The 21,292-nt window shown below is 38.3% G+C and overlaps 1 protein-coding gene across 2 annotated transcripts in view; it reads right to left on the minus strand.

Annotated features, from left to right (window-relative positions):
- Positions 1–18,315, minus strand: part of LOC144652070 (elongator complex protein 1-like) — a 26,214-nt gene extending 7,899 nt beyond the window's left edge. The window contains exons 1-23 of one of the 2 annotated variants that reach the window (XM_078512116.1): positions 17,863–18,315; positions 16,589–16,741; positions 15,442–15,523; positions 14,843–14,923; positions 14,545–14,633; positions 13,680–13,779; positions 13,286–13,376; positions 13,075–13,198; positions 12,186–12,294; positions 11,625–11,759; positions 9,146–9,241; positions 7,272–7,509; positions 5,606–5,779; positions 5,364–5,470; positions 4,871–4,974; positions 4,701–4,754; positions 4,479–4,581; positions 3,707–3,822; positions 3,022–3,092; positions 1,050–1,131; positions 501–580; positions 236–292; positions 53–139 (exon numbers count right to left, since the gene is read on the minus strand). In XM_078512116.1, the coding sequence (XP_078368242.1) occupies positions 53–139; positions 236–292; positions 501–580; positions 1,050–1,131; positions 3,022–3,092; positions 3,707–3,822; positions 4,479–4,581; positions 4,701–4,754; positions 4,871–4,974; positions 5,364–5,470; positions 5,606–5,779; positions 7,272–7,509; positions 9,146–9,241; positions 11,625–11,759; positions 12,186–12,294; positions 13,075–13,198; positions 13,286–13,376; positions 13,680–13,779; positions 14,545–14,633; positions 14,843–14,923; positions 15,442–15,523; positions 16,589–16,741; positions 17,863–18,012 (2,483 nt within the window). In that variant the 5' untranslated portion in view covers positions 18,013–18,315. Of the gene's footprint in view, positions 1–52; positions 140–235; positions 293–500; positions 581–1,049; positions 1,132–3,018; positions 3,093–3,706; positions 3,823–4,478; positions 4,582–4,700; positions 4,755–4,870; positions 4,975–5,363; positions 5,471–5,605; positions 5,780–7,271; positions 7,510–9,145; positions 9,242–11,624; positions 11,760–12,185; positions 12,295–13,074; positions 13,199–13,285; positions 13,377–13,679; positions 13,780–14,544; positions 14,634–14,842; positions 14,924–15,441; positions 15,524–16,588; positions 16,742–17,862 lie in introns of both variants that reach the window. The other variant, XM_078512113.1, reaches the window with a different exon arrangement.
- Positions 18,316–21,292: the final 2,977 nt, after the last annotated feature.

Below are 21,292 nucleotides of genomic sequence, written 5' to 3' on the forward strand. Positions count from 1 at the left end.
TTCTGCTATTTTAACAAGTAATACGTGTTTTAAACCAGCAAATTAGACTTACTTATTATGGCCAGAAGTTTCTAAAGCGGTACGTAGGGCATCACAGACTCGATCAACTTTACTGCTGTCAGTTGGAGATGCCAGCGACCTGTAGAAAGGAAAGATACTTCACTTCAAAACAAAATTTATGTAGTGTGAATTTTTGCATATGCATGGCTAAAATGAAGTTAAAAAGCTGACGTACGGTAGTCTTGGTTCTGAGTAATAATCAGAATACATCGTGACAGTCACGTCCTCCTCCCTTGAAAGAAAAATCAAACAAAAAATATTTAAGTTAACAATACTTGCTCGTTTAACCACAACAGAACTCGCATCAAATACAAAGAGGTCTCAAATGTTGCTTTTGGCAGGAAACATTGTTGTCATGCTGACAGTTTATACCATGCTAACCATGCAGTTAACCGAGACTTCTGGGCTCTTGGTTAGAAAGGAAGGAAAGGTATACGTACTTGAGGTCTGTTAGGAAAAGGTTAATAAAGTTGACAGATTCCACTTGGCCTATGAATGACTCCAAGTTATCCAGGAAGAGCTACAAAAACAACAACGTTAGAATGACAATAGCGATAGAATACAAATTTGAGGCGTGAACGAACGAACGAAAGCATGTTTTTCAAGTGCAGGGTTGACGTTAAACAAATCTGGAGATTTAATGCCTTATGGAAGTAAATAATATAGCGACTTTTAGAGTACGACGACTTAGTTTCTGGTTAAAAACTTTTGTAAGGATAATAAATGATAGGAATCGCGGCATGGTTTACAGTTTAGTACATTTCTATTTTTTGCTCTGTTTATCCATAACAGCGGAGGCCCCATCCTTGGGCTAGAGAGAAGAGAATTTACCAAATTTATATCTTTTCCACACCTCTCCCCTGCTCAATGTTGAGTCCCCCAACATATTGCACAGATAATCCTTATCTACGAAGAACTGAACATTGAAAGGCGGGAGGAGAACCTCTAAAAATGTCGGCATGTGACATTGAATTATTTACAACACTCACCTTGGAGTTATGGTCGTGTATTAAATTAAGATTGATCCGATGTCGTCGCATGGCTACAAAGGCGTCTCGATAATGAAGCCTGAAGTTAAAAAAAGCACGACTAAAAGTCACAGGAGAAAAATACTGACCCACTGTGAGTAGCCGGGAGAGGTTTGAAACTTAATACGTCATGTTCTTTGTCTAGAGAAACTTGTAACGACTGTCACAGCATGTTCTAACTAACCAGAACAAGCGTGGGTAATTTTAAGGTGGCCCGATCCTATTTACTTACGTGATGGTTGCATTTTTGAATCGCGCTTTTTGGCAGGAAAGATTTCACCGATTTCTTCGAATTTTTGCGTCCTGAATGAAAAACGTTCGAATTTACGGGAAATGGCATTCGTTTTTCAGTCGGAATAAAATCTTTTGAGATTTGAACATATTTTCAAGATCTAGTTTTTACCAAAAATGTCCATAATTTTAAAACCCGACGACAGATTCCTCCCAAACTTTAGCAAATATGCCTCTGAGCTTTCTAGTTTTGTATCAGGAAGTTTCATGACATCTACATCTACATCTACATTTAATTAGGTCGGTAAAAATCTAGAAATATGACAATCCTGACCATGCAACTCGCTGCACAAAATGCTGGTCAAATTTTATCTCTAAATGCTTCGCTAATGCATTATGTCAACTGACGCACAAACAGCGGGACAGTGCAGCCAAACTATCTGTCATCTGCAAGAATTATGATCCCCAAAACCTTACCAAAAAGAAAGTGAGGAATCAGAAACCTACAGCAAATACAGACAGCGCAACAAGAAGGACAGTTTTATGACGCATGCAAGGTAAAATTAAATATTTTATATTCATCTTACCTATCACGTATTCGTTCATTTATTTTCAAAAAAAATCTCAGCATGGCAAAAAAGAACATCTACGAGAACCCCTTACCAGTTTTCATCACAGTGGGTTCCCATTTTGAGGAGAAATAAAGCCGCCAAGTTCAGTACCTCCAACCATCCGCTTTTCGACTGCATCGAGAACCCTTGTGCTCAATAATATATTTAATGTTTCCCAAGACTTGTTATCCCCAAGTGGCAAACTGGCCGTAACGAATGCGAAAACAAAGTCAGCTATCTTGAATATATTATCAGGCACAGGGTTTTCATTGCAGTCGAAAAGTGGATGTTGGGAAGTACTCAACTTGGCGGTTTTATTTATCCTCAGAATGGGAACCTACTGTGATGAAAACTGGTAAGGGTTTTTCTTAAATGTTCATTTTTGCTATCGTAAGATTTTTTTCGAAAATAAATGAACGAATACGTGATAAGCGAGATGAATATAAAATACTTAATTTTACCTTGCACGAGTCATAAAATTGTCCTTCTTGATGCGCTGTCTGTATTTGCTGTAGGTTTCTGATTACTCACTTTCTTTTTGATAAGGTTTTGGGTAGCATAATACCTTCAGATGACAGATAGTTTAGCTGCACTGTTCCGCTATTTGTGCGTCAGTTGACATGAATGCATTAGCGAAGCATTTTAAATACAAATTGACAAGCATTTTGTGCAGCGAGTTGCATAGTCAGGATTGTCATGAAACTCCTTGATACGAAACTAGAGAGCTCTGAGGCTTATTTGCTAAAGTTTGGGAGAAAGCTGGCGTCGGGTTTTAAAGTAAAAGACATTTTTGGTAAAAACCAGATTTTGAAAATATCTTCAAATCTCAAAAGATTTTATTCCGACTGAAAAACGAATGCCATTTTCTGTATATTCGAACATTTTTCATTCAGGATGCAAAAATTCGAAGAAATCGGTGAGATCTTTCCTGCCAAAAAGCGCGATTTAAAAATGGAACTTTCACGTAAATAAATAGGATCGGGCCACCTTAAACCAATCAGGAGGAAAATCAAAACCAACCGTGACTTCCGTTGCGTCGAGGATATTAAAAAAAAATATAAATCAGTCTGTTAACCTAGCCAACTTACCCATCCAAACATTTCTGCAAATAGGACAACACCAGCGATCGAGGATGGATAGTTTCCAAGTTTCCACGAGGCATCTGACAACAAAAACAAAACAAGTTTGACAACTATTGCTAATTTCAGTGAGACTAAAAGTAAATGAACTTGAAAATATAAAACCTGTTTTTCAAAATTGTCCACATTGTTGTCGCAACTGTAAGTACCTTACTGTTATTCGCGGGACTTAATTTTCGCGATTTTCAAAAAAGCGCGAAATTAAAGACCCGCGAAAATTTATTTCAAACGTTTGCTATTGTATTTTTTTATGTTAATTACGTATTTTTGGCCAAATCGCGAAAATTAAGTCCTGCGAAACATGCCCGTTCTATTTTCGCGAGATTAAGTTCCCGCGAAAATAAGTAACAATAAGGTAAATCATCTTTGCATCGATCCACATGATTCCTATTATCTGTCAAATACCCTTCCGCAATTGGCTTTTAAAAGACGTAAGATTTTTCTTTGACGTTTTTTGAAATTATCCTTAGCAGGCACTTGACAAGATCCCATTAATTCCCTTGGATCATAACGCCAGATTTGTTCATAGAAACTGATGAGAGTTACTCAAAAATGCTTTATTCAAAACGTCCTTCGGCGTTTGAACCCGACAAAAGATCTCAGAACTTGTTGTGTTTAGTTAAATCAGATCATGTACCTGTAACACGACTTTGGTATCTTGTGTTACAGCGACAACTATTCGCGAGCCTCTCTCGACACGTCTGATGTTTTCATCTAACGGGTGTGGCTTGTCCTCAACTAAAACTGGTAAACCTGGATACAAAACAAATAATAAGTCAAACATATAACTCGTGCATCGAAGGTACAGAACAACCAATTTATTGCTTCGATTCCTCTACGTGCAATGCGCAGCAGCGTGCTTTATAAGTTCACACACAACCGTCGCCTTTCGCCTAGAGCGTTCGCGAACGCGCGTCTCTTCCTTGGAGACAAACAAAATTTTTCTCTCCCCTAATTCAAAATTTTTAACCTTTTTCTTTGTTATTGCACACTAGTCAACACTTTGTACAGTACAGGGAGTGATAACCCAAGGGGTGGAATAGACACTAAAACACTGGCACTCAGATTTCAAATTTAAGGTTTTGGCCTTTTTTCCTGGGCCCAGTTGTTCAAAGGTTGGATAATGCTATTCACTGGATAAATCACTATCCAGTGGATAAGTGTTGATAAAACATACTACACTATCCTCTGGAAAGTGTCTTATCCGGTGGATAGCGTTATCTACCCTTTGAACACCGAGACCGGAGGAAAGAGGTTTTACGCGATGTAGTGGCAATTCGGTCTGACATGGGATTGCGGATACCAAAAAGATAGGGGTTCGTACCGAAACAATGGTAATAAATGGCTCAGGTTTTCCTTCTGTAATGAGCAGTGAAAGTAAGATTCATATTGAAAGGACTGGGACCTACCTCGAGTGGATGGTAAGAGACTAATGCATCGCAGCGTGTGCGCATGCGTTGTTAGAAGAAGAAATTCGTCATGAACTGTAAAGGAAGTGCAATTTGAAGACACCTACAATGCAAAGTTTACGAAACATAAATTAATTTAGAAGTAGTACAATGCTTTAGAGTTACACTACATGTGACCTCCTAGACTTGTCTAATGATACTTCACAGACACAATAATCTTACCTCTTTGTTATTAACATATAATCTTGAATGCTCAGTAAGACCTAATACAACTTCCTGAAATTAAGAAAGCACAAGATCAGAGTTACTTTACTTTACAAAAATGGTACATATAGTAACTACTGAATAATTCTTAACAACGTTTCGTACATCAAACAGAAATGAGTACAAACCTCATTCCCCACTAAAGCTGTCTTTGTACACTGACAGGGCTGAGGGAGAGAAACTTCTTCTCCACGACTATTTGTCCATGGAGATAAACTGGCTTGATTCGAATCTAAAAAGAAGATAATATAAACAGCAGTCAGATATCAAGTAATACATTATGTGAAACACGAGAGAGAGAGAGTGTGTTTCATCATATTTCCGAACACCGAGCAGCGAGTTGAAAATACGACATGTAGTGGAGTACTTTTGACGAACTTCGAGGTGTTTGGAAATTTGATGAAACACTCTCTCCAGTGTTTGATAAATCTTGGGGGGGGGGGGGACTAAAAGTACGGAGAAAACGGAGAAATAAGATCATAAAAATCTATGCTAATTAAGAACACATATCCAAACCATAGTCACGGTCCTGATTTCTTTGGTTGACTTGAGAAAGTTTTTATGAGTTTGAGAAAGGCTGTTGAATAAGAACAGTAGCATAACTTGATCACATGTTGATACCTGACGTATATCTGAGCAAGTTTCCATTTATGAGCTCCATGACAACAGATTCAGAATGACGGCTCGCACACAACCGAAGAACTGGCTCTTCTGTTTCTGTTTTGTGCCTGAGTAGAAAAGAAAAAATCGTGAACACTACAATCATCTGTCTAGAACGCACATTACAACAATGGAAACGATACGCTCCCCCTAAAATAAAGGGCCTGGAAACGATCACTGGAAACAGACTTGGCAACTCAAACCTGATGACAATTCTGTTGTTTTCATTTTCCGTTAAAATCTCCAGTTCACAAACAACGTCTCTCTGAGTCATGTTGTCCCATCCCACTGCAATAAGGGTGTGCTCCTTCCACCAGATCAACTGACGCCAGCTTAATGGGCCTATCCAAACTGAGGGATGATCGGTAGTGTCAATGCTGTCGTGTTTGTGAAAAAAGAGATACACAATATAATAATGTTGATTGAAAAGGCTTGGAGTGGTAATGTGTAAGTCTCCATACAGGCCAAGGGCATGGAAAGAAGGTCCTAGAAAAGTGCAACAGCCCAGGGCTAGAAGTATAGAAGCCATGCGGCCCACACTGCCGGAGCTTATCCCGGTTTCCGTAGCTTTAAGCGGCTAGGAATATTTTTACTCCCCCCTGAATGGGATGCTAGTACATCGCAGGGTTACCCCCCAGCATTATGTCGCCAGCACCCATTTATACACCTAGGTGGAGAGAGGCACAATGAGAGCAAAGTGTATTGCCCAAGAACACAACACAAGTGCCCCTGGCCGGGGCTCGAACTTGAACCGCTCGATCCGGAGTCCGGCGCACTAACCATTAGGCCACCGTGCCTCCCATACCCATTGATTACTTTCTCAACCGGTAAGTGACATTTGCTTGTAAAAAGGCTAAAAATGTAATTAAAGTTCTTAAAACCAAAACGTTCTCGACACTATGGTCATCATCAGTGGTGAATAAGCTTAGATTAGCTTTTTTAGTAAGTGACAATCTTAGACTTTTTAGTTGAAGATGATGTAAGGCCTTTGAGGAGGGGGACTTTGGGGTTTTCGGTTTCTCGATTTTGGCCATTTTTTAGATCGGTTTTCGTTTCGCAACAAAAACCGCGTTTTCGTTTTGTGTCTCTCTTTCAGTTTTCCTCTTGATATGTTTTAGGTTTCGGCAATCCGCGTGTTGTTGCTCTGTTTCCGTATTTTTTACAGTTTCCTAGATCATGAAAGAACCTGCTTTATTAAAATGCAAGAGAGCATGTTAGCATTATGAACAAAAATGTCAAGACAATTCCTTTTTCCTCCTGAGGCATTTTAGTTAGAGTGATCTTTCTTTTGATAAAATTCACTTCAGTTTTTCGGTTTGCATGATTTTTTGTGCGGTTTTTCGGTTTCTTACAGTCCCCAATGCCCCCCTCTCTGAGAAAGACTTATGGGCTAGCAAAAAATGGCTCCGACTTGCCCAAAGGGAAACCTGTAAAATTTGTTATCTTTGCACCATAAGAACTGGTCACTAATTCTGGTTTTCTATAGCACAGCACAACTTGGAGAAGGAGTGTGCCACGGTCAACAAGATATTTTAGTATACAAAATAAAATTTCACTACTTCTTATTATGTAACATACATACATACATACTTTATTTAATAAGTAGGTCTAAAATACAGGCAGCTAAATGCTGATGTGGACCCACATTAAATACTAAATAAAAATTAAAAATAAAAATAAAAATATAAAAAAAAAAAAAAAACTTTTATTTATGACAGAAATTGTGCATTCAAACAATTTTTAGTTGTGATTAAGTTTTCTTGGATCTAGTGTTCCTTGAGACAACAAGCATCACAAACTAAAACCAGACTCATTGCAAGGCTGGTACTACGGCTGAAGGGCAAAATTTATTGGCCTGTTATAACTTACCTGTAAGTTCCTACAAGTTTTGGTGGTTTTCCAGGAGGCTTGAATTCTTCTTTAACACCATTTTCTGTCAGTGATTGAAAAATTGCTACACTGCCATTGGACAGTAACACCACCATGTCACTGCAGTTGGGTGGTGGAGCAAAACTGACGCATGAGGCTGGAGATGGCAGCTCTACAGCATGCGCTGACATCGGTGGCGGCACAACCATGTGTTTCATTGGAGTAAGCAGCAACTTAGCTACAGAAACAAGGTAGAAATAAAATAATTTGGCAAAATAGTCTTCTCATAATGTATTTTTTTTGGCAAGTGATTTGTTGTGGGAGCAAATCCTGGTGATGATATATTTCTGCATGCACAGATAACCTATTACATCTTTAGTATGTGTAGTTGCTATTTAATAAATTAAATAATGACCCAAACGTGCAAGTATATATTATATACGAAAATGTACTATGAGATACTGAAATTTTTCAAATTTGATTATAACAAACTTGAGGGCAAACCTTCCTACCTACTTGACGACGAGGTGAAGGCAGTGAGAAGAGAATTAAACTGGTACTATATTAACAAGGTCAGATAACCTATTACATCTTAGTATTGTAGTTGCTATTTAATAAATTAAATAATGACCCAAACGTGCAAGTATATATTATATACGAAAATGTACATACTACTATTAACCGAGAGTGAGGTCATTACAGGGGAATCACTGACCGAGGCCGTGATGTATTGACCGAGCGAAGCGAGACAAGGTCGAGGTCTGAGATTCCCTGTGCCCGCGGACGAGGTTAATAAGTTATTTATTATATGGCCTAAGTACTATCAAAAAAGAGTATAATCAAGGGAAAAAACCGGTTGAGGTAAAACTCGCTCTCTGTGGCTCCCTTCGTCCTCATCCTAAAGAAGTATCGGTATGCTTATATTTTTCTTTCAGTTATTGAAAAGATAGTGTAGTTATATTTTGTCGGCTTTTTTGTTGTTTTTACTCACAACTCAAAAAACCGTGAGGAGAAAAAGTTTCATAATGCCCGGTCATACAAGAAAATAATGCCCGCTCAGCAGCCATCAGAGCGCGACTATTAGACAATAATAATATAGATACTAAATTTTCAAATTGAATAAAACTTGAGGGCAAACCTTCCTACCTACTTGACGACGAGGTGAAGGCAGTGAGAAGAGAATTAAGACTTGGTACTATATTACATAGGTAGATAACCTATTACATCTTCAGTATGTGTAGTTGCTATTTAATAAATTAAATAATGACCCAAACGTGCAATATATAAAACGAAAACATACTACTTATTAACCGAGAGTGAGGTCATTACAGGGGAATCACTGACCGAGGCGGATGAGACCGAGCGACAGCGAGGTCAATACATCAAGGTCGAGGTCGAGATCCCTGTAATGCCCGCGGACGGTTATAGATTTTTTATATGGCCTTTAAGTACTATTCAAAAAAGAGTAAATCAAGGGAAAAAACCGGCTGAGGTAAAACTCGCTCTCTGTGGCTCCCTTCGTCGCTCATCCTAAAGAAGTATCGGTATGCTTATATTTTTCTTTCAGTTATTGAAAAGATAGTGTAGTTTTTTTGTCGGCTTTTTTGTTGTTTTTACTCACAACTCAAAAAACCGTCGAGCCGAGAAAAAGTTTCATAATGCCCGGTCATTACAAGAAAATAATGCCCGCTCAGCAGCCAATCAGAGCGCGCGTACTATTGTAGACATATAATAATATGAGATACTGAAATGTTTCAAATTTGATTATAACAAACTTGAGGGCAAACCTTCCTACCTACTTGACGACGAGGTGAAGGCAGTGCGAAGAGAATTTAAGACTTGGTACTATATTAACATAGGTCATTACTACATACCTCCATCTATTACTGCAACTGTGGACATGTTCTGTTCACTGGTCCCTTCACTGTGAACTGTACTCCAACACCATTCATAGCAGAAGTAATATCCTCCTGTAAAAACAATATTGCATAACTGTGAACAAACTTGCATTCTGCAATGTGTGATAGCAGAAGATAACAGCCAAGAAGGCATCCAGTGGCAACATATGGAACAGTTGAACACAGCCCTTAACATCAACCACATCCCAACCCTCCAAGTTAAGACCATTTTAATTGACATGGCGACTAAAATTTTGGAGCTGGCAACTAAATTGGAACCAAAGTCGCCAGCCTGGTGACTACTGAAAATTGAGAAAAAGGATTGAAAGTGTGAGCTAGTTAAATTATTTAGCGACTTACATTTTTCACTGGTGACCAAACTTGAACAGTCAGTGGCCAAATGGCCACTAAGGAAAAATAAACTTGGAGGGTTGCATCCCCAGGGCCCTTTTTTCCACAAAGTACCCTTGAAACAAGGTTGCCTTGACATGACATTAACAGATAAAATATCGGGGCTCTGTCCTCAACATGCAAAGTGAGACCAAAATCTGTAATTTCTACCCTCAAGCAAGGTGATAAGAATCCCCATTAATATGGGAGTCATTATGTAAGGATCATGTGTAGTCACCCCACCCCCCCCCCCCCACCCCAGGCAACCATCCAATCCAATGGTTAAACCCCAGTAAAGGGATAATTGAGGTTGACTAAACCAAACTGCAGTAAATAAAAAATGATATTACTTATTACCGTACCCAAATTCGCAAGTAGCCAATCAGAAGCGCCATCTACTGTCCTGATATCCTACGATATCAAGTCACTGACCTGATATGCCACCATATCACGGTCACTTTGAAGTAAAGTAGTGTTACTGTACGATGAATTGAAAAAAGGTTTTACCAAGAAAATAGAACTCCGTAATTTAAATTTAGCGGTGTTTAGCGGTCGTAAAAACAGAAAAACTTTCCCGCCAAGACTAAACTTGAGCGCGCTCGCCAATTTCGCGATGTTTGCCGACGAGACATTCAGACTGAAACTCAGAGACTCAAAGGACAGTGCAGAATGCGATGGAGCCGACAATTGAAAGTATGATGTTTTATGTTCGTGTTTATTTGCTTTATTTTACTTTCGGAAAGCCTCAGAAAAGCCTGTTCGCAGACTACTTGTATTCCTTCCCGGGTATTTGTTACGCTAATCTTTGCAACCGTAACACGACACTACGTTTGAAACAAGATACTTTTGTTTTCCTTGAATATGCTGTAACATGATACTTTTGTATTTTTTTTTTTGTTTTTTTTGTTTTACGGTGGCCTCGATGGCATTTGTTTAATTTAATTAAGTTACGGTTTAAACTGGCCTCGATGGCATTTGTTTAATTTAATTACGTTACGGTTTAAACTGCACGAAAGACGATTCTCAAAAAGTAGAGAACAAAACTAATCAAAAGACATCTTTTTTGAAAGGTTTTTTAAAACGCAATACAGCTAGGATATTTGTTTCCTGGTTATCTGCAGTTTACGCCGAAAATCCTGGTGCAAGTTTTTTCGTACCTAATTACGAAAGCGCTGTGAAAGTCTCAAAATCTAATTTAATTAATTTGCGGTTTTCACTTGGTGTCACGGAGTCTGCAGGAATCCTACCGCAAACACGCAATACAAGCGATGTTCATGAGAGTTCCAAAAAATAACGTAAATAAACTCTGCGCATGCGTTTGGCGCAAATTACGTTGCCCTAGAAAGAGTAGTACCACAAGGCGAGCAAAGGGTTTACTGAAACAAATATATACCTTTGAGATCTTCACATAAAAGTAACGTATATATGCTCCAGGTTTTACCTGGGGGTACGGTCAGGTGCTCCCCACCCCCTTCACAGAAATAATTAATTAATTGATATTAATTAATTAATTGGTGATTAAAAGTTTACACCATAGCGCCTTAGCGCGTTAGAGGTTTAGAAGACGACAACCCACCAAACCATCACAATAGTGCATTCTGCACTAAAAATGGAGTTAGAATTTCCAAAATTTTCGCTTTATTTTGATTTTGAAAATTAGAGAATGAAACTCTAAACAAACAAGTGGAAAAAAGGCAGAAGAAGAACTTGGTAAAAGTGTTGAAGACCAAGTCAACACAATTGAGACAATTTGCAGTTCGTACCTTGCAAGCATGGCTTCAGCAGAGCGATATATATAACCGGATATTTTGCTGAATTTGGGTATCATAATGGTAAATACCTAATTGTACCTTTTTGGTACGCCTCCGTAGCATATCAGGCTCGTTTGGTCTCGCCATGAGTATTTTGGCTCGACTGCGTCTCGCCAAAATACGAACCATGGCTCGACCAAACTCGCCTGATATGCTACCGAAGCGTATCAAAAAGGTACGATTAGGTATAAATACTTGATCAAACAGCAAAATTTGCACACCAAGCATAAGTGGAAAATGCAACTTTTACTCACCTCTTGTCATGATATGCAGCCTTAAGGGGGCTTCAGGATCCCATGTGAGGCAGGCCACTCTGTGTTTGACTGTTGCTTCAAATTCCATCTGCTGCTTGAGGTACCAGTGGTAGTTATTAACAGTCCACAACTGAACTAAAACAAAACACATCACAGCACATAAAACAAGGCACCACAGCAATCATGTAAGCTTTTAATTTTAGTTAATAATAAAAAGTAACATTTTTTGGATGCTGCATCATGCACCATACAAGATTGAACTGAATAGACCAAGGGATATGGTTCTCTGGAGAATTTCAAGATAAATTTTCAATCTGACCATATGTTGATTTTGAGATAATTTATTACAAGTTCATAAAAAAAAACATGTATACCAAAAAAATATTATGGACTCAGTTCTAAAACCACTGCTAATTATTTTTTCTGTCAAATTTTAATTTTGTGTGTACTGTACTGAGAGTATCCTATAGAAGGATGTAAACTGGTCAGTATAAGCCATGATACATGTAAGTTATGGCATTGTTACAAGTGAATTCTACTGAATTAACTGACAACACATACCATAAGACTTTGGAAGAAATTCTTGTGAGTTTATTGATTCTTGGCTTGGTAACTCTTCAGCCCACACAGCTAACACTGTTGAATCACTATTCCAGGCCACTTCTACTACCTACAATGTACATTATATAAAAAACAATCATTTACTCCTGGCAGCCATGGCATTGAAAAGGTTTGAAGTACCACATGTAACCTGTACGTGTCTGAAGGGACAGAGCAGGCAGCTATTTGAACACTGTGAAAACGGCACAAAAATAAACTTAAACAATGCAAAAATATTTATATGTTATTTTAATACAAATACACAGTCATAAAAACAGATTTTAGGAAGCCTAAGAGAATGTGTCTGTAATACCGGTCTGGTCGATCTGGCTTGTAAAATAGATTTACTTATTTCTTTGTGTTGCAAGACTTTCATGTACTTATCCTAAAAACACAATTCCCTTGACCGGATCATTAATTTTTTTCGAGTTTTTAAGGATTTTCGGTTCACCCAAACGAGCGCTGTAACAACCACTGTCAAGGCTTAAATTTACCACAACTTTGAAAATTAATTAAAAAAGAACTAACAACTTCTGTACCGGTCAAGCGAATTGTGTTCTAGTATAAGTACATGAAAGTCTTGCAACACACAAGAAATGAGCGAATTCTATTTTACAAACCAGATTGACCAGACCAGTGTTACAGACACAACCTCACAAAAAAATGAGTGCAGAAAGTTGAATATACATATGGGCATGCTGTGACCTGACAAACAGAGGATGATAATCCTGTGTTGAAACTGACGTTGTGAGCCGATGGTTTCCTCAGATAAAGAGAAATCTTTACGATTGGTATATTTTGTGAACCAGGAGTAAAACAACAGTAATTAGTTAAACTGATAAATGCTTACTTTGGTTTCCATCTTGTCAAAGGGTAGTATAAACTCTCCATGTCTAAGACCATTTCTCTCAAAGAAAATCACTTCATGTCTGTGGGGCTTGCGTTGGGTTGAAGCAATTAAGCTACCAGATGGTCTGATAGTTAAAAAAGAAAGGAAAAATTAAACATGTAGACAAAAATAAGATAGGAAGAAATCGAAACCTGCAAAGCTTTCCACTTACTTCCAGAATAAGGCCTGCTCCAAACCATCAACACTTTCACTTGTAGAACTGAGCACACCTTCCCTGCTCCACACTCGCAATGCCCGTGCACCTGGAAAAATATAACATATCATGAATGTCACTTACCATCACAGGCATACCAACACACAGGCACACCACCCATTAAGAAAGGTAACTCTACTAAAGTGACAACAGATGAATAATTAACTTCCATAAGAATTTAACAGCCTGTAAAACTTTATTAATGAGAGGTAGTCAACTCGGCTGCACCTTGTTGACTATTCTTTCATAGACAACTCAGGCTTGTTAACTAGATGTTGCCTAATTGTTAAATAGAAACACAGATGTAGATAAACTTAACACTGAGAATAATACAGGACAGATATTTGCATACCAGTTTGAGGATGGATTGCACTGACAACAAAAAACTGCCCATCACCACGCCAGCTTATTCTTGGCATCTTGTCATCCCAGCTAGCGGCAGGTCTTGCAATCTGTCATGAGATAAATCCAATGTCAAGTATTTCACATGCATATATAAAACACCTAAATACACTATGATTTTAATTAATGACTATATCAGTAGCTGGCATCTAACCTTAGAATCAGGTTTATGTTGCATCCAGTCAAGAGGACTAAGACTTTTTGACATGTAAATTACCTACAATCTTAATATTTATTGTTATTATTCAACACATGCGCGCACTGCCCATATATGGTCAAAATGTTAACGTTATCTGTCATCCGTACATAACATATATCCTGCCATATACGTAGGTTGCGAAGATTCGTCCGAAATCTTGTAAAGCGCGGCATAATTACAGTTTTTCTATCTGAAAAATGTCTTTCGTTGACAATTTGTTGAATAATAAAACAATTATCCTGCTCAATCTTGCGGAATATCGTCTGATTTTAGCCAACTCGGCCTACGCCCTCGTCGGCTAAGTATCAGGCGATATTCCGCGCGATTTCGCAGGATAATTGTTAATTATTCGCTATACATATATTTATTGCACAACTTAGGGAGTCAAAGGGCCAAAACTAAAATCAACCAATCAGATTGTTTCGCGGCAGGTCCTATAATTATTGTCTAACAACAGTATTAGACCAGGTATTGTCCTGAAATGACCCTCTCTTGTATCGTGTGAATTCGTGCAATGCAATGTTTGACACAACCCTCTCATACAGTATGAGAGGGTTGTTCAAACATTAAAGATACTTTTTACTGGTTACTCAATCATAGGATAACTGCTACTTACGACTTCCTGTATGTTGGCAGTAGTCGGTTTGCCTTCTGACCCGTGAAACTGGGTTTCTTTCTTTCCCCAGCCAACATTAATTGGCTTCTCTGCCAAAAAAACAGATTGATACTCTTTCATATAAATCTGAGTGTATGATTATTTTTGAGTTCAATAAAGTAGAATAAAAAAAATAGATAAAAGTCAAACACTCATTTTGGTCCCTGTTATAAAGCCATTTTTGAAGAAATGAAAACAAAATAATACAGACTGTACATTTTATATAAAATTTTTAACTGCATGCAATTTTAAAATGTACCTTCACCAAACTCCTCTGAGTGACAAGGGAACTCAGAAATGGGATCAAAATCTTTTGTCATCATTATAAGTGTTTCTTCCCCTGAAAAACAAAAAATCTTATGAACTGTAACAAAAAAATTATTAGTGACCCTAACTCAGAGGCCTCTTGTGGAAATCTAGTAGCCTTGCAAGGCTTTCAATAAGACCTTGCATCAACTGTAGCTCCAGCAGGTGTCCTGTTGCGTATCATCGGGTAAAATTAAAAATGCAGCTCTCTATTTTTATAAGAGGATATTTTCAACTTCTCATATAACTCTCTGATGGGTATTGCACATGGGGTAGCCACCCACATGTACTTAAAATCTTATTTCAGAATGTCCTGAGCTCTGACATGTAAATAACATTGACCAAGTCAGTCAACTCCCACTAAAATGGATACCTTAGGGACCACAATTTGGTGTCTGCAATAGAGAAAGTCAGTGGTAGTGGGAGCAATTTTCAGTAATTCTTATTCACCGGGACTAACAACTCTTTTCCGTAATAATGGGGGTGTCTGTAAAAGTGAGGTGTCCACAAGACGAGAGTTGACTATAGTAATGGTAAGAGTTTTTTGCAAACCTGTCATGAATACCACTAGTTCCTGATCTGGACTCCATTCCATAGACCTCAATCCACTGTCCACACTGCCCACACATTCAATCTAACACAGAAACAAAGAAGAACTCTCACTCAGACCACAGACCAAAATACATGTACAGTAAGACAACCGGCCAACTCAGATGGTTGTAGGAGGAGACTTCAGTCAACCTTGTGGATAATCTTTTATTAAATATAAAGGGTTTGTATACATATATGTTGCAGTTAATTTTTGATCTCAGTTAATTTTTTGGATTTTAACTAGTTAGTTTTTTCTAACTAGTTGATTTTTTTTAACTAGTTAAATAATGGGGTTAGGGTTAGGGTATCATATATTTTAAAAAAATAGTAGTTCACCCAACGTTTCCTGCGTGGCACAGTGGTAAGGGGTTGGACAGCAAATCCAGAGGTTGAGAGTTCAAATCTAGTGCAGGTTAGTAAAAAAGAAAAATAAATAAATGATAGTACTTAGGGGAGAGGGATAGTAGCAGATGGTAGGGGAGGGTTAGTAAGGATGGGGGGGAGGGTATGAGATATCAAGGGGGGAGGTGTTCTACTTTTTCTACTTATTAACCAAGAATAAAAAAAATAAACTAGTTAGAAAAAAAACTAACTAGTTAAAATAAAAAATTAACTAAGATCAAAAATTAACTGCAACATATACGTGCCTACTCTCACACCTTAGGCTTGATTCTCACGCCTGCAAATTAAAAACTTCGATCTTACACCAAGTCATGCTTATGAACCAATTTCTCACGCCTAGTCGAAAAATGTGAATTACTACAACCATAAATGGCACACTTTCAAAAAATATGTGAACTCAAACCAATGTGAGAAACAAAAACTTTATGTAAAAGGAGTAAATGACGTCATACATGTACTTTTCCCGAAATCACAGAAAAGCATTGGGAACAAGGCTGTGTTTAGCAAAACAGGTCCACACACTGGAATCAGGTTTTGTTCTGAATGTCTTCAGAATACTTCAGAGTCTTTAGAAATGGTCATATCGTCTTCGGAAATCCTGGCACTTTCAGGATAAAAATCTCATGCCTTTGACCCAAAAAAGTTGGCAGGTATATATATACAATGCAGCACTTTTTATTATAACATAATTATAACAAGATCTTGCCTGATTAGTTACTGTATTCCAAAGAATCACATCTCCTTTACCAGTAGCTACACATACTGACTCCAAGTCTGGCAAATGCTGTATTGCTATAACACGACCACTGCCATCTTCAGGCAAGTATCCATCAGATACGAGTGAAACAGTGCTTACAACCTGCACAGAGAGAAAAACAACTATTATTATAAAATATTTTTTTCTTTATGTACAATGTATAAATACATATTATTGACAGTATTCCCATAAAGTTAACAAGTTTCCTGATTCCCATTTCGTAGTTTTTCTCAGATTCCCAGGAAAAAAATTGCTGATTTCCCAACATGGCATTTAGTAGAGTTGTCAAACCCCATCTATTCCCCGCAAGTAAACCAACTAACAACATTTCAGTAAAAAATTCTTTTTTCTGATTTTACAGCTCTACAGAGATCTGTGTCTGTAATACCCGATTCCCTCTATAGCGCGCGCCCGCAGGGAATCACGGTAGTTGTATTCATCAAACCATGCGCAAGACTCAGCAATGTGCATTGTTGCAAAGTCTCGCGCTTGGTTTGATGAATACAACTACCGTGATTCCCTGCAGGCGCGCGCGCTATAGAGGGAATCGGGTATTGGTTGCTGCACAGTTTGCATACATGTAGAGACACCATACAGTAGATAGATTTCTCTGGATCATGTTTCCTATAGTAAGTCTTGTCTGATTTGTCAGTTGATACAATCAGACAGTTGGCTGATAGTTGACTAACAAATCGGAGGACTGACATGTCGGTCACGAGTCTGCCAATAGTTGGCTGATACATGTAGTTGGTCAACACTTGGCCAATAGTCGACTGACACCAACTTGATCATCGGCCGAGTATCGACTGACTATCAGCCTTCTATCTCCTGACTATTGGCCTACTCTCGACCAACTATTGAGAGTGGGCTGATAGTCAGGTGACATTCAGTAGTTAGTCTACGGACACTCCTCTAATAATTGACCCATATATCAACAGACCATCAGCTGACTGTTGACCGACTATTGGGCAATTATTAGTTGATGTGTTGACCAACTATTGACCGATACATTGACTGACATGTGGGACAAGACTTCTCGTAGCAGACCTGATCCTGTTATATATCAGTCAATTCCAAGGCCGCCCATTCCAGGGGTTTGCCCGGGGGGGACATTGGTGGTTTTGGAACTGACTGATACATTATGTCATCAGTAGAAAGTTCCTGGCTTGATTAACCAAAACCTCATAGGCAATTTGCTTAGCAGACATACATGTACAGTTTACCTGTTGGCTGGAAGACTGGAAACCTGTTATTCCATCAGCTGTAGCAGTGTAAATCACGCCACAATCACAGTCCACAGTTAAACAAAATGGCTCCTCTGTTCCATCCAACTCAAGCACAGGGAAACTTCTTAGCAGTTCAAGATTCCTCATGACTCTAATATTCCCTTGAGCATAAATTGTAGATAAAAGATTATCTCTGTTACGTCAAAGCCAGTCAAAATAAATTCGATGTCCTAACACACGTGCTTGAGAAGCAAAAATGTTATCGTGTGTTAAATATGATTCAAAGGGAAAAGCTCCCATCCACAATTAACATGTTATAATTTAGACCTTGTACTAGGGCACTGATGACGAAAATACGCTTTAAAATGAGTCTGTCGAGGTAAAATACAAGGTCAGACTAAATGGTTCTCAAACAAATGCGTCCATTTTGCTCAGCAAAGGCAGTTTCATCATTGATACCGCTGACCATCACAGCTTCAAAGCACTGGATCATGGAACCTCGTTAAAGGAACCTCGATCCTATCCTATTGCGTGATTGCGTGACATTAATCAAAGGATCTTAGGGTGCGTTTCTTTGGGAAAATCCAAAATTGGATCATTGATCTCAGATCACACGGATACTTTGCTCCCAAAGAAACGAAGAATCCGAAAACGGATTTTTTGCCATGACAACCCCGTAAACACATTTCGCACAGAACATAAAATATCAGCACAAATTTATTTTTCGTCGAATGTATCCTGGCTAAAATAATTTAAGCATACAAAATCTTTTACAAAAACCACACGTCGAAGTAGATCTTCTTTAGCGTTAGGCTCAATGTGGCGAGAAAGCATCTGAGAGCGAAGAATGATTGCGAAATGATCAGTGCAAATTTCACTCGTGACAATTTCAAAAGGATATAACTTCCGTAGGCACCCAGTGGCTGTTCTAGAAAACCTGTATCTCGTTTAAAATGATACTACATACCTATCTAAAGCTACCGTTTCCTTTTATCGCGAAATATGTTTGCATTTTGATCGAAATAACCGCCTAAAACTTTCCGTATGGCAGTGTTTACAAAGAGCGGACCTGTATTTTTACAGCAAAGACCGCTGGGCCAAGGTACTTTTTTCGAATCCTTTCCCAAAGAAACGCACGGATCATGAATCCTAAAAATCCGGATTCAGATATGATCTGATGTATCCACTCGAAGTGTGGATTCTTCAGATCATTGATCCAAGATTAATCCATTTTCGGATATAGGTAAAGAAACGCAAAATCCGTTTTTGGATCAAGAATCCGGATTTGGATTTTTCCCAAAGAAACGCACCCTTAATTCGAGTAATGAAGTGCCGACCTTCGCATTTTTTTCTAAATAAGTACCCAATAAAGTAATGCAATCTCACTTCATTTGCCTTTGAATGCTTTATTTTTCCACGTGAGTTGCGTCATTGATGGCTCGTGCTGTCAGGCGTCGAGTACAGTCAACTCTCTCTTAACGGACACCTCCAATAGACGGACACCTAGTTATGGTCCCTGCCGTTTTTCATTCATTTTACTGTAAGAAAACTCTCTGTAAGACGGACACCTCTCTAAGACGGACAACGGACACTTTGAAACCGCCAACGGACAGGCACTAAAAGTTATTTTTTCGTGAATAATACTTCAAAACTTGTTATCGACATATGGCATAGCAGGTCAGCGCCTTTAGAATACCAAATTTACCAAAAACAATCCGCTAAAACGCATTACTTCTCTGCTTAAACTTGTAGATTTAGTTTTCTACTAACAGTATCACCGTTTTTTTATTAACAAACAAGTCGAATCTCTGATATTATTTTTGTTCCACTTTATAGGTTTTGCTAACGTAAGCGACTAAAACAGACGTGTATTCGTTGTGCATAGCCGTTTAGCTTTATCGTCTCAAAATGTCTGGTGTCACGTTACCTCGACTCTCTATAAGGCGGACACCTCTATAAGACGGACAGTTGGGGCCGGTCCCGACGGTGTCCGTCTTAGAGAGAGTTGATTGTACCTTATTGTTACTTATTTTCGCGGGTACTTAATTTCGCGAAAATGGAACAGAAATATTTCGCGAGACTTAATTTTCGCGATTTGGCCAAAAATACGTAATTAGCATAAAAAATACAATAGAAATCGTTTAGAATTAATTTTCGTGGGTCTTTAATTTCGCGATTTGAAAATCGCGAAAATCGCGAAAATTAAGTCCCGCGAAAATAAGTAACAATAAGGTAGTCTCCTTCGCAGCCGCTTTTTGGGAGCGTTGCGTGACGTCCCAAAAAGCGGCTGCGAAGGAGACTAGGCGTCGAGGCGCTATTCAGCTTTCAGCACCAAAATATTTACCTTTGATCCTTTTAAAGCATTAAGTAAATTTGTTTTGTGAAATGTTTACTTTTCTATCAGCACGTATAGAGTTATTCTTTGAGCAGCAGATAAAATTTGAGAGAAAGATACGCCCGAGCACTTCGTGTTTCTGCTCGATACAATTAGTATGGTGTTTTTCCCAGGCTATAAGGTTTTTGACACTTAAATAAAGTTTCTTATCTTATCTTTTTAAAGGTCTTTAAAAGATGAATCGAAGATCTCTTCGTCCGAAATCCGTAGTTGCGTTACGCATCTGGTCACGTGGTTCCAATTGATTGACAAGATAAGTATGGGTATGCGCGCGAGGAAAAAGGATTGTGATTGTAAAACGTGAGAGTTATCACGAAAGCGAAGAGTAGAGAGATTAAGCATGACGTTTATTTTTCCCGCGAACGGCAAAAATTCAACTTCTGCTGTCTGTTTGTTTTAATTATTTTTTTTTTTTTTTTTTATTTTTTTGATTTTTTGCCCCCCCTTCCGTTTGGTGTTAGTACGCGAAAATGAGAAGTTTTGTGTTTGTCGTGAATGTGCGATTTTTTCACTAATTTTATGAGGGATTGGTTTTTAGAATTCGATAAAAAGGTAAAAAAGTTAAAGACAAGCTCGCGTTTGCCGTTTGCCGCATAACGTCATGCTTAATGTCTCTAGTGTCAAAAAAGAAGAACGCGAAAGTATACACTCCGAAGGAAAGACGGGAAATAAAGAGTGTGAAGTCCTAAATGTGTGGATTTCTAACAGTCAACACTTATCCCCTGGATAGTGATTTATCCGGTGGATAGCACTGTTCACCCTTGGAACAACTGGGCACTGTAATTTACAAATTCTGAACTTCCGGTGTTTTATTCCTCTTTTAGGTCACACAGAGAAATAATTGATATGTTCATGTTCATTTCTACAGGTTTATTGAATTCGTCATTTCGTCAGTTCATTTCGTTTCTACCCTGCTCTTGTGTACTAAAGTTCAAGTTCAAGTTCACGTCGTTTTTTAGTCTTTTTTAATTAATCTGTCAAAGCATTAAATTAATTTTAATTTTCACGGCTCTTTCAAATGCACGAGAAACT

This window comes from Oculina patagonica, chromosome 1 (genome assembly GCF_052425735.1).
Source record: "Oculina patagonica isolate OP01 chromosome 1, crgOcupat, whole genome shotgun sequence".
NCBI lineage: Eukaryota > Metazoa > Cnidaria > Anthozoa > Scleractinia > Oculinidae > Oculina > Oculina patagonica.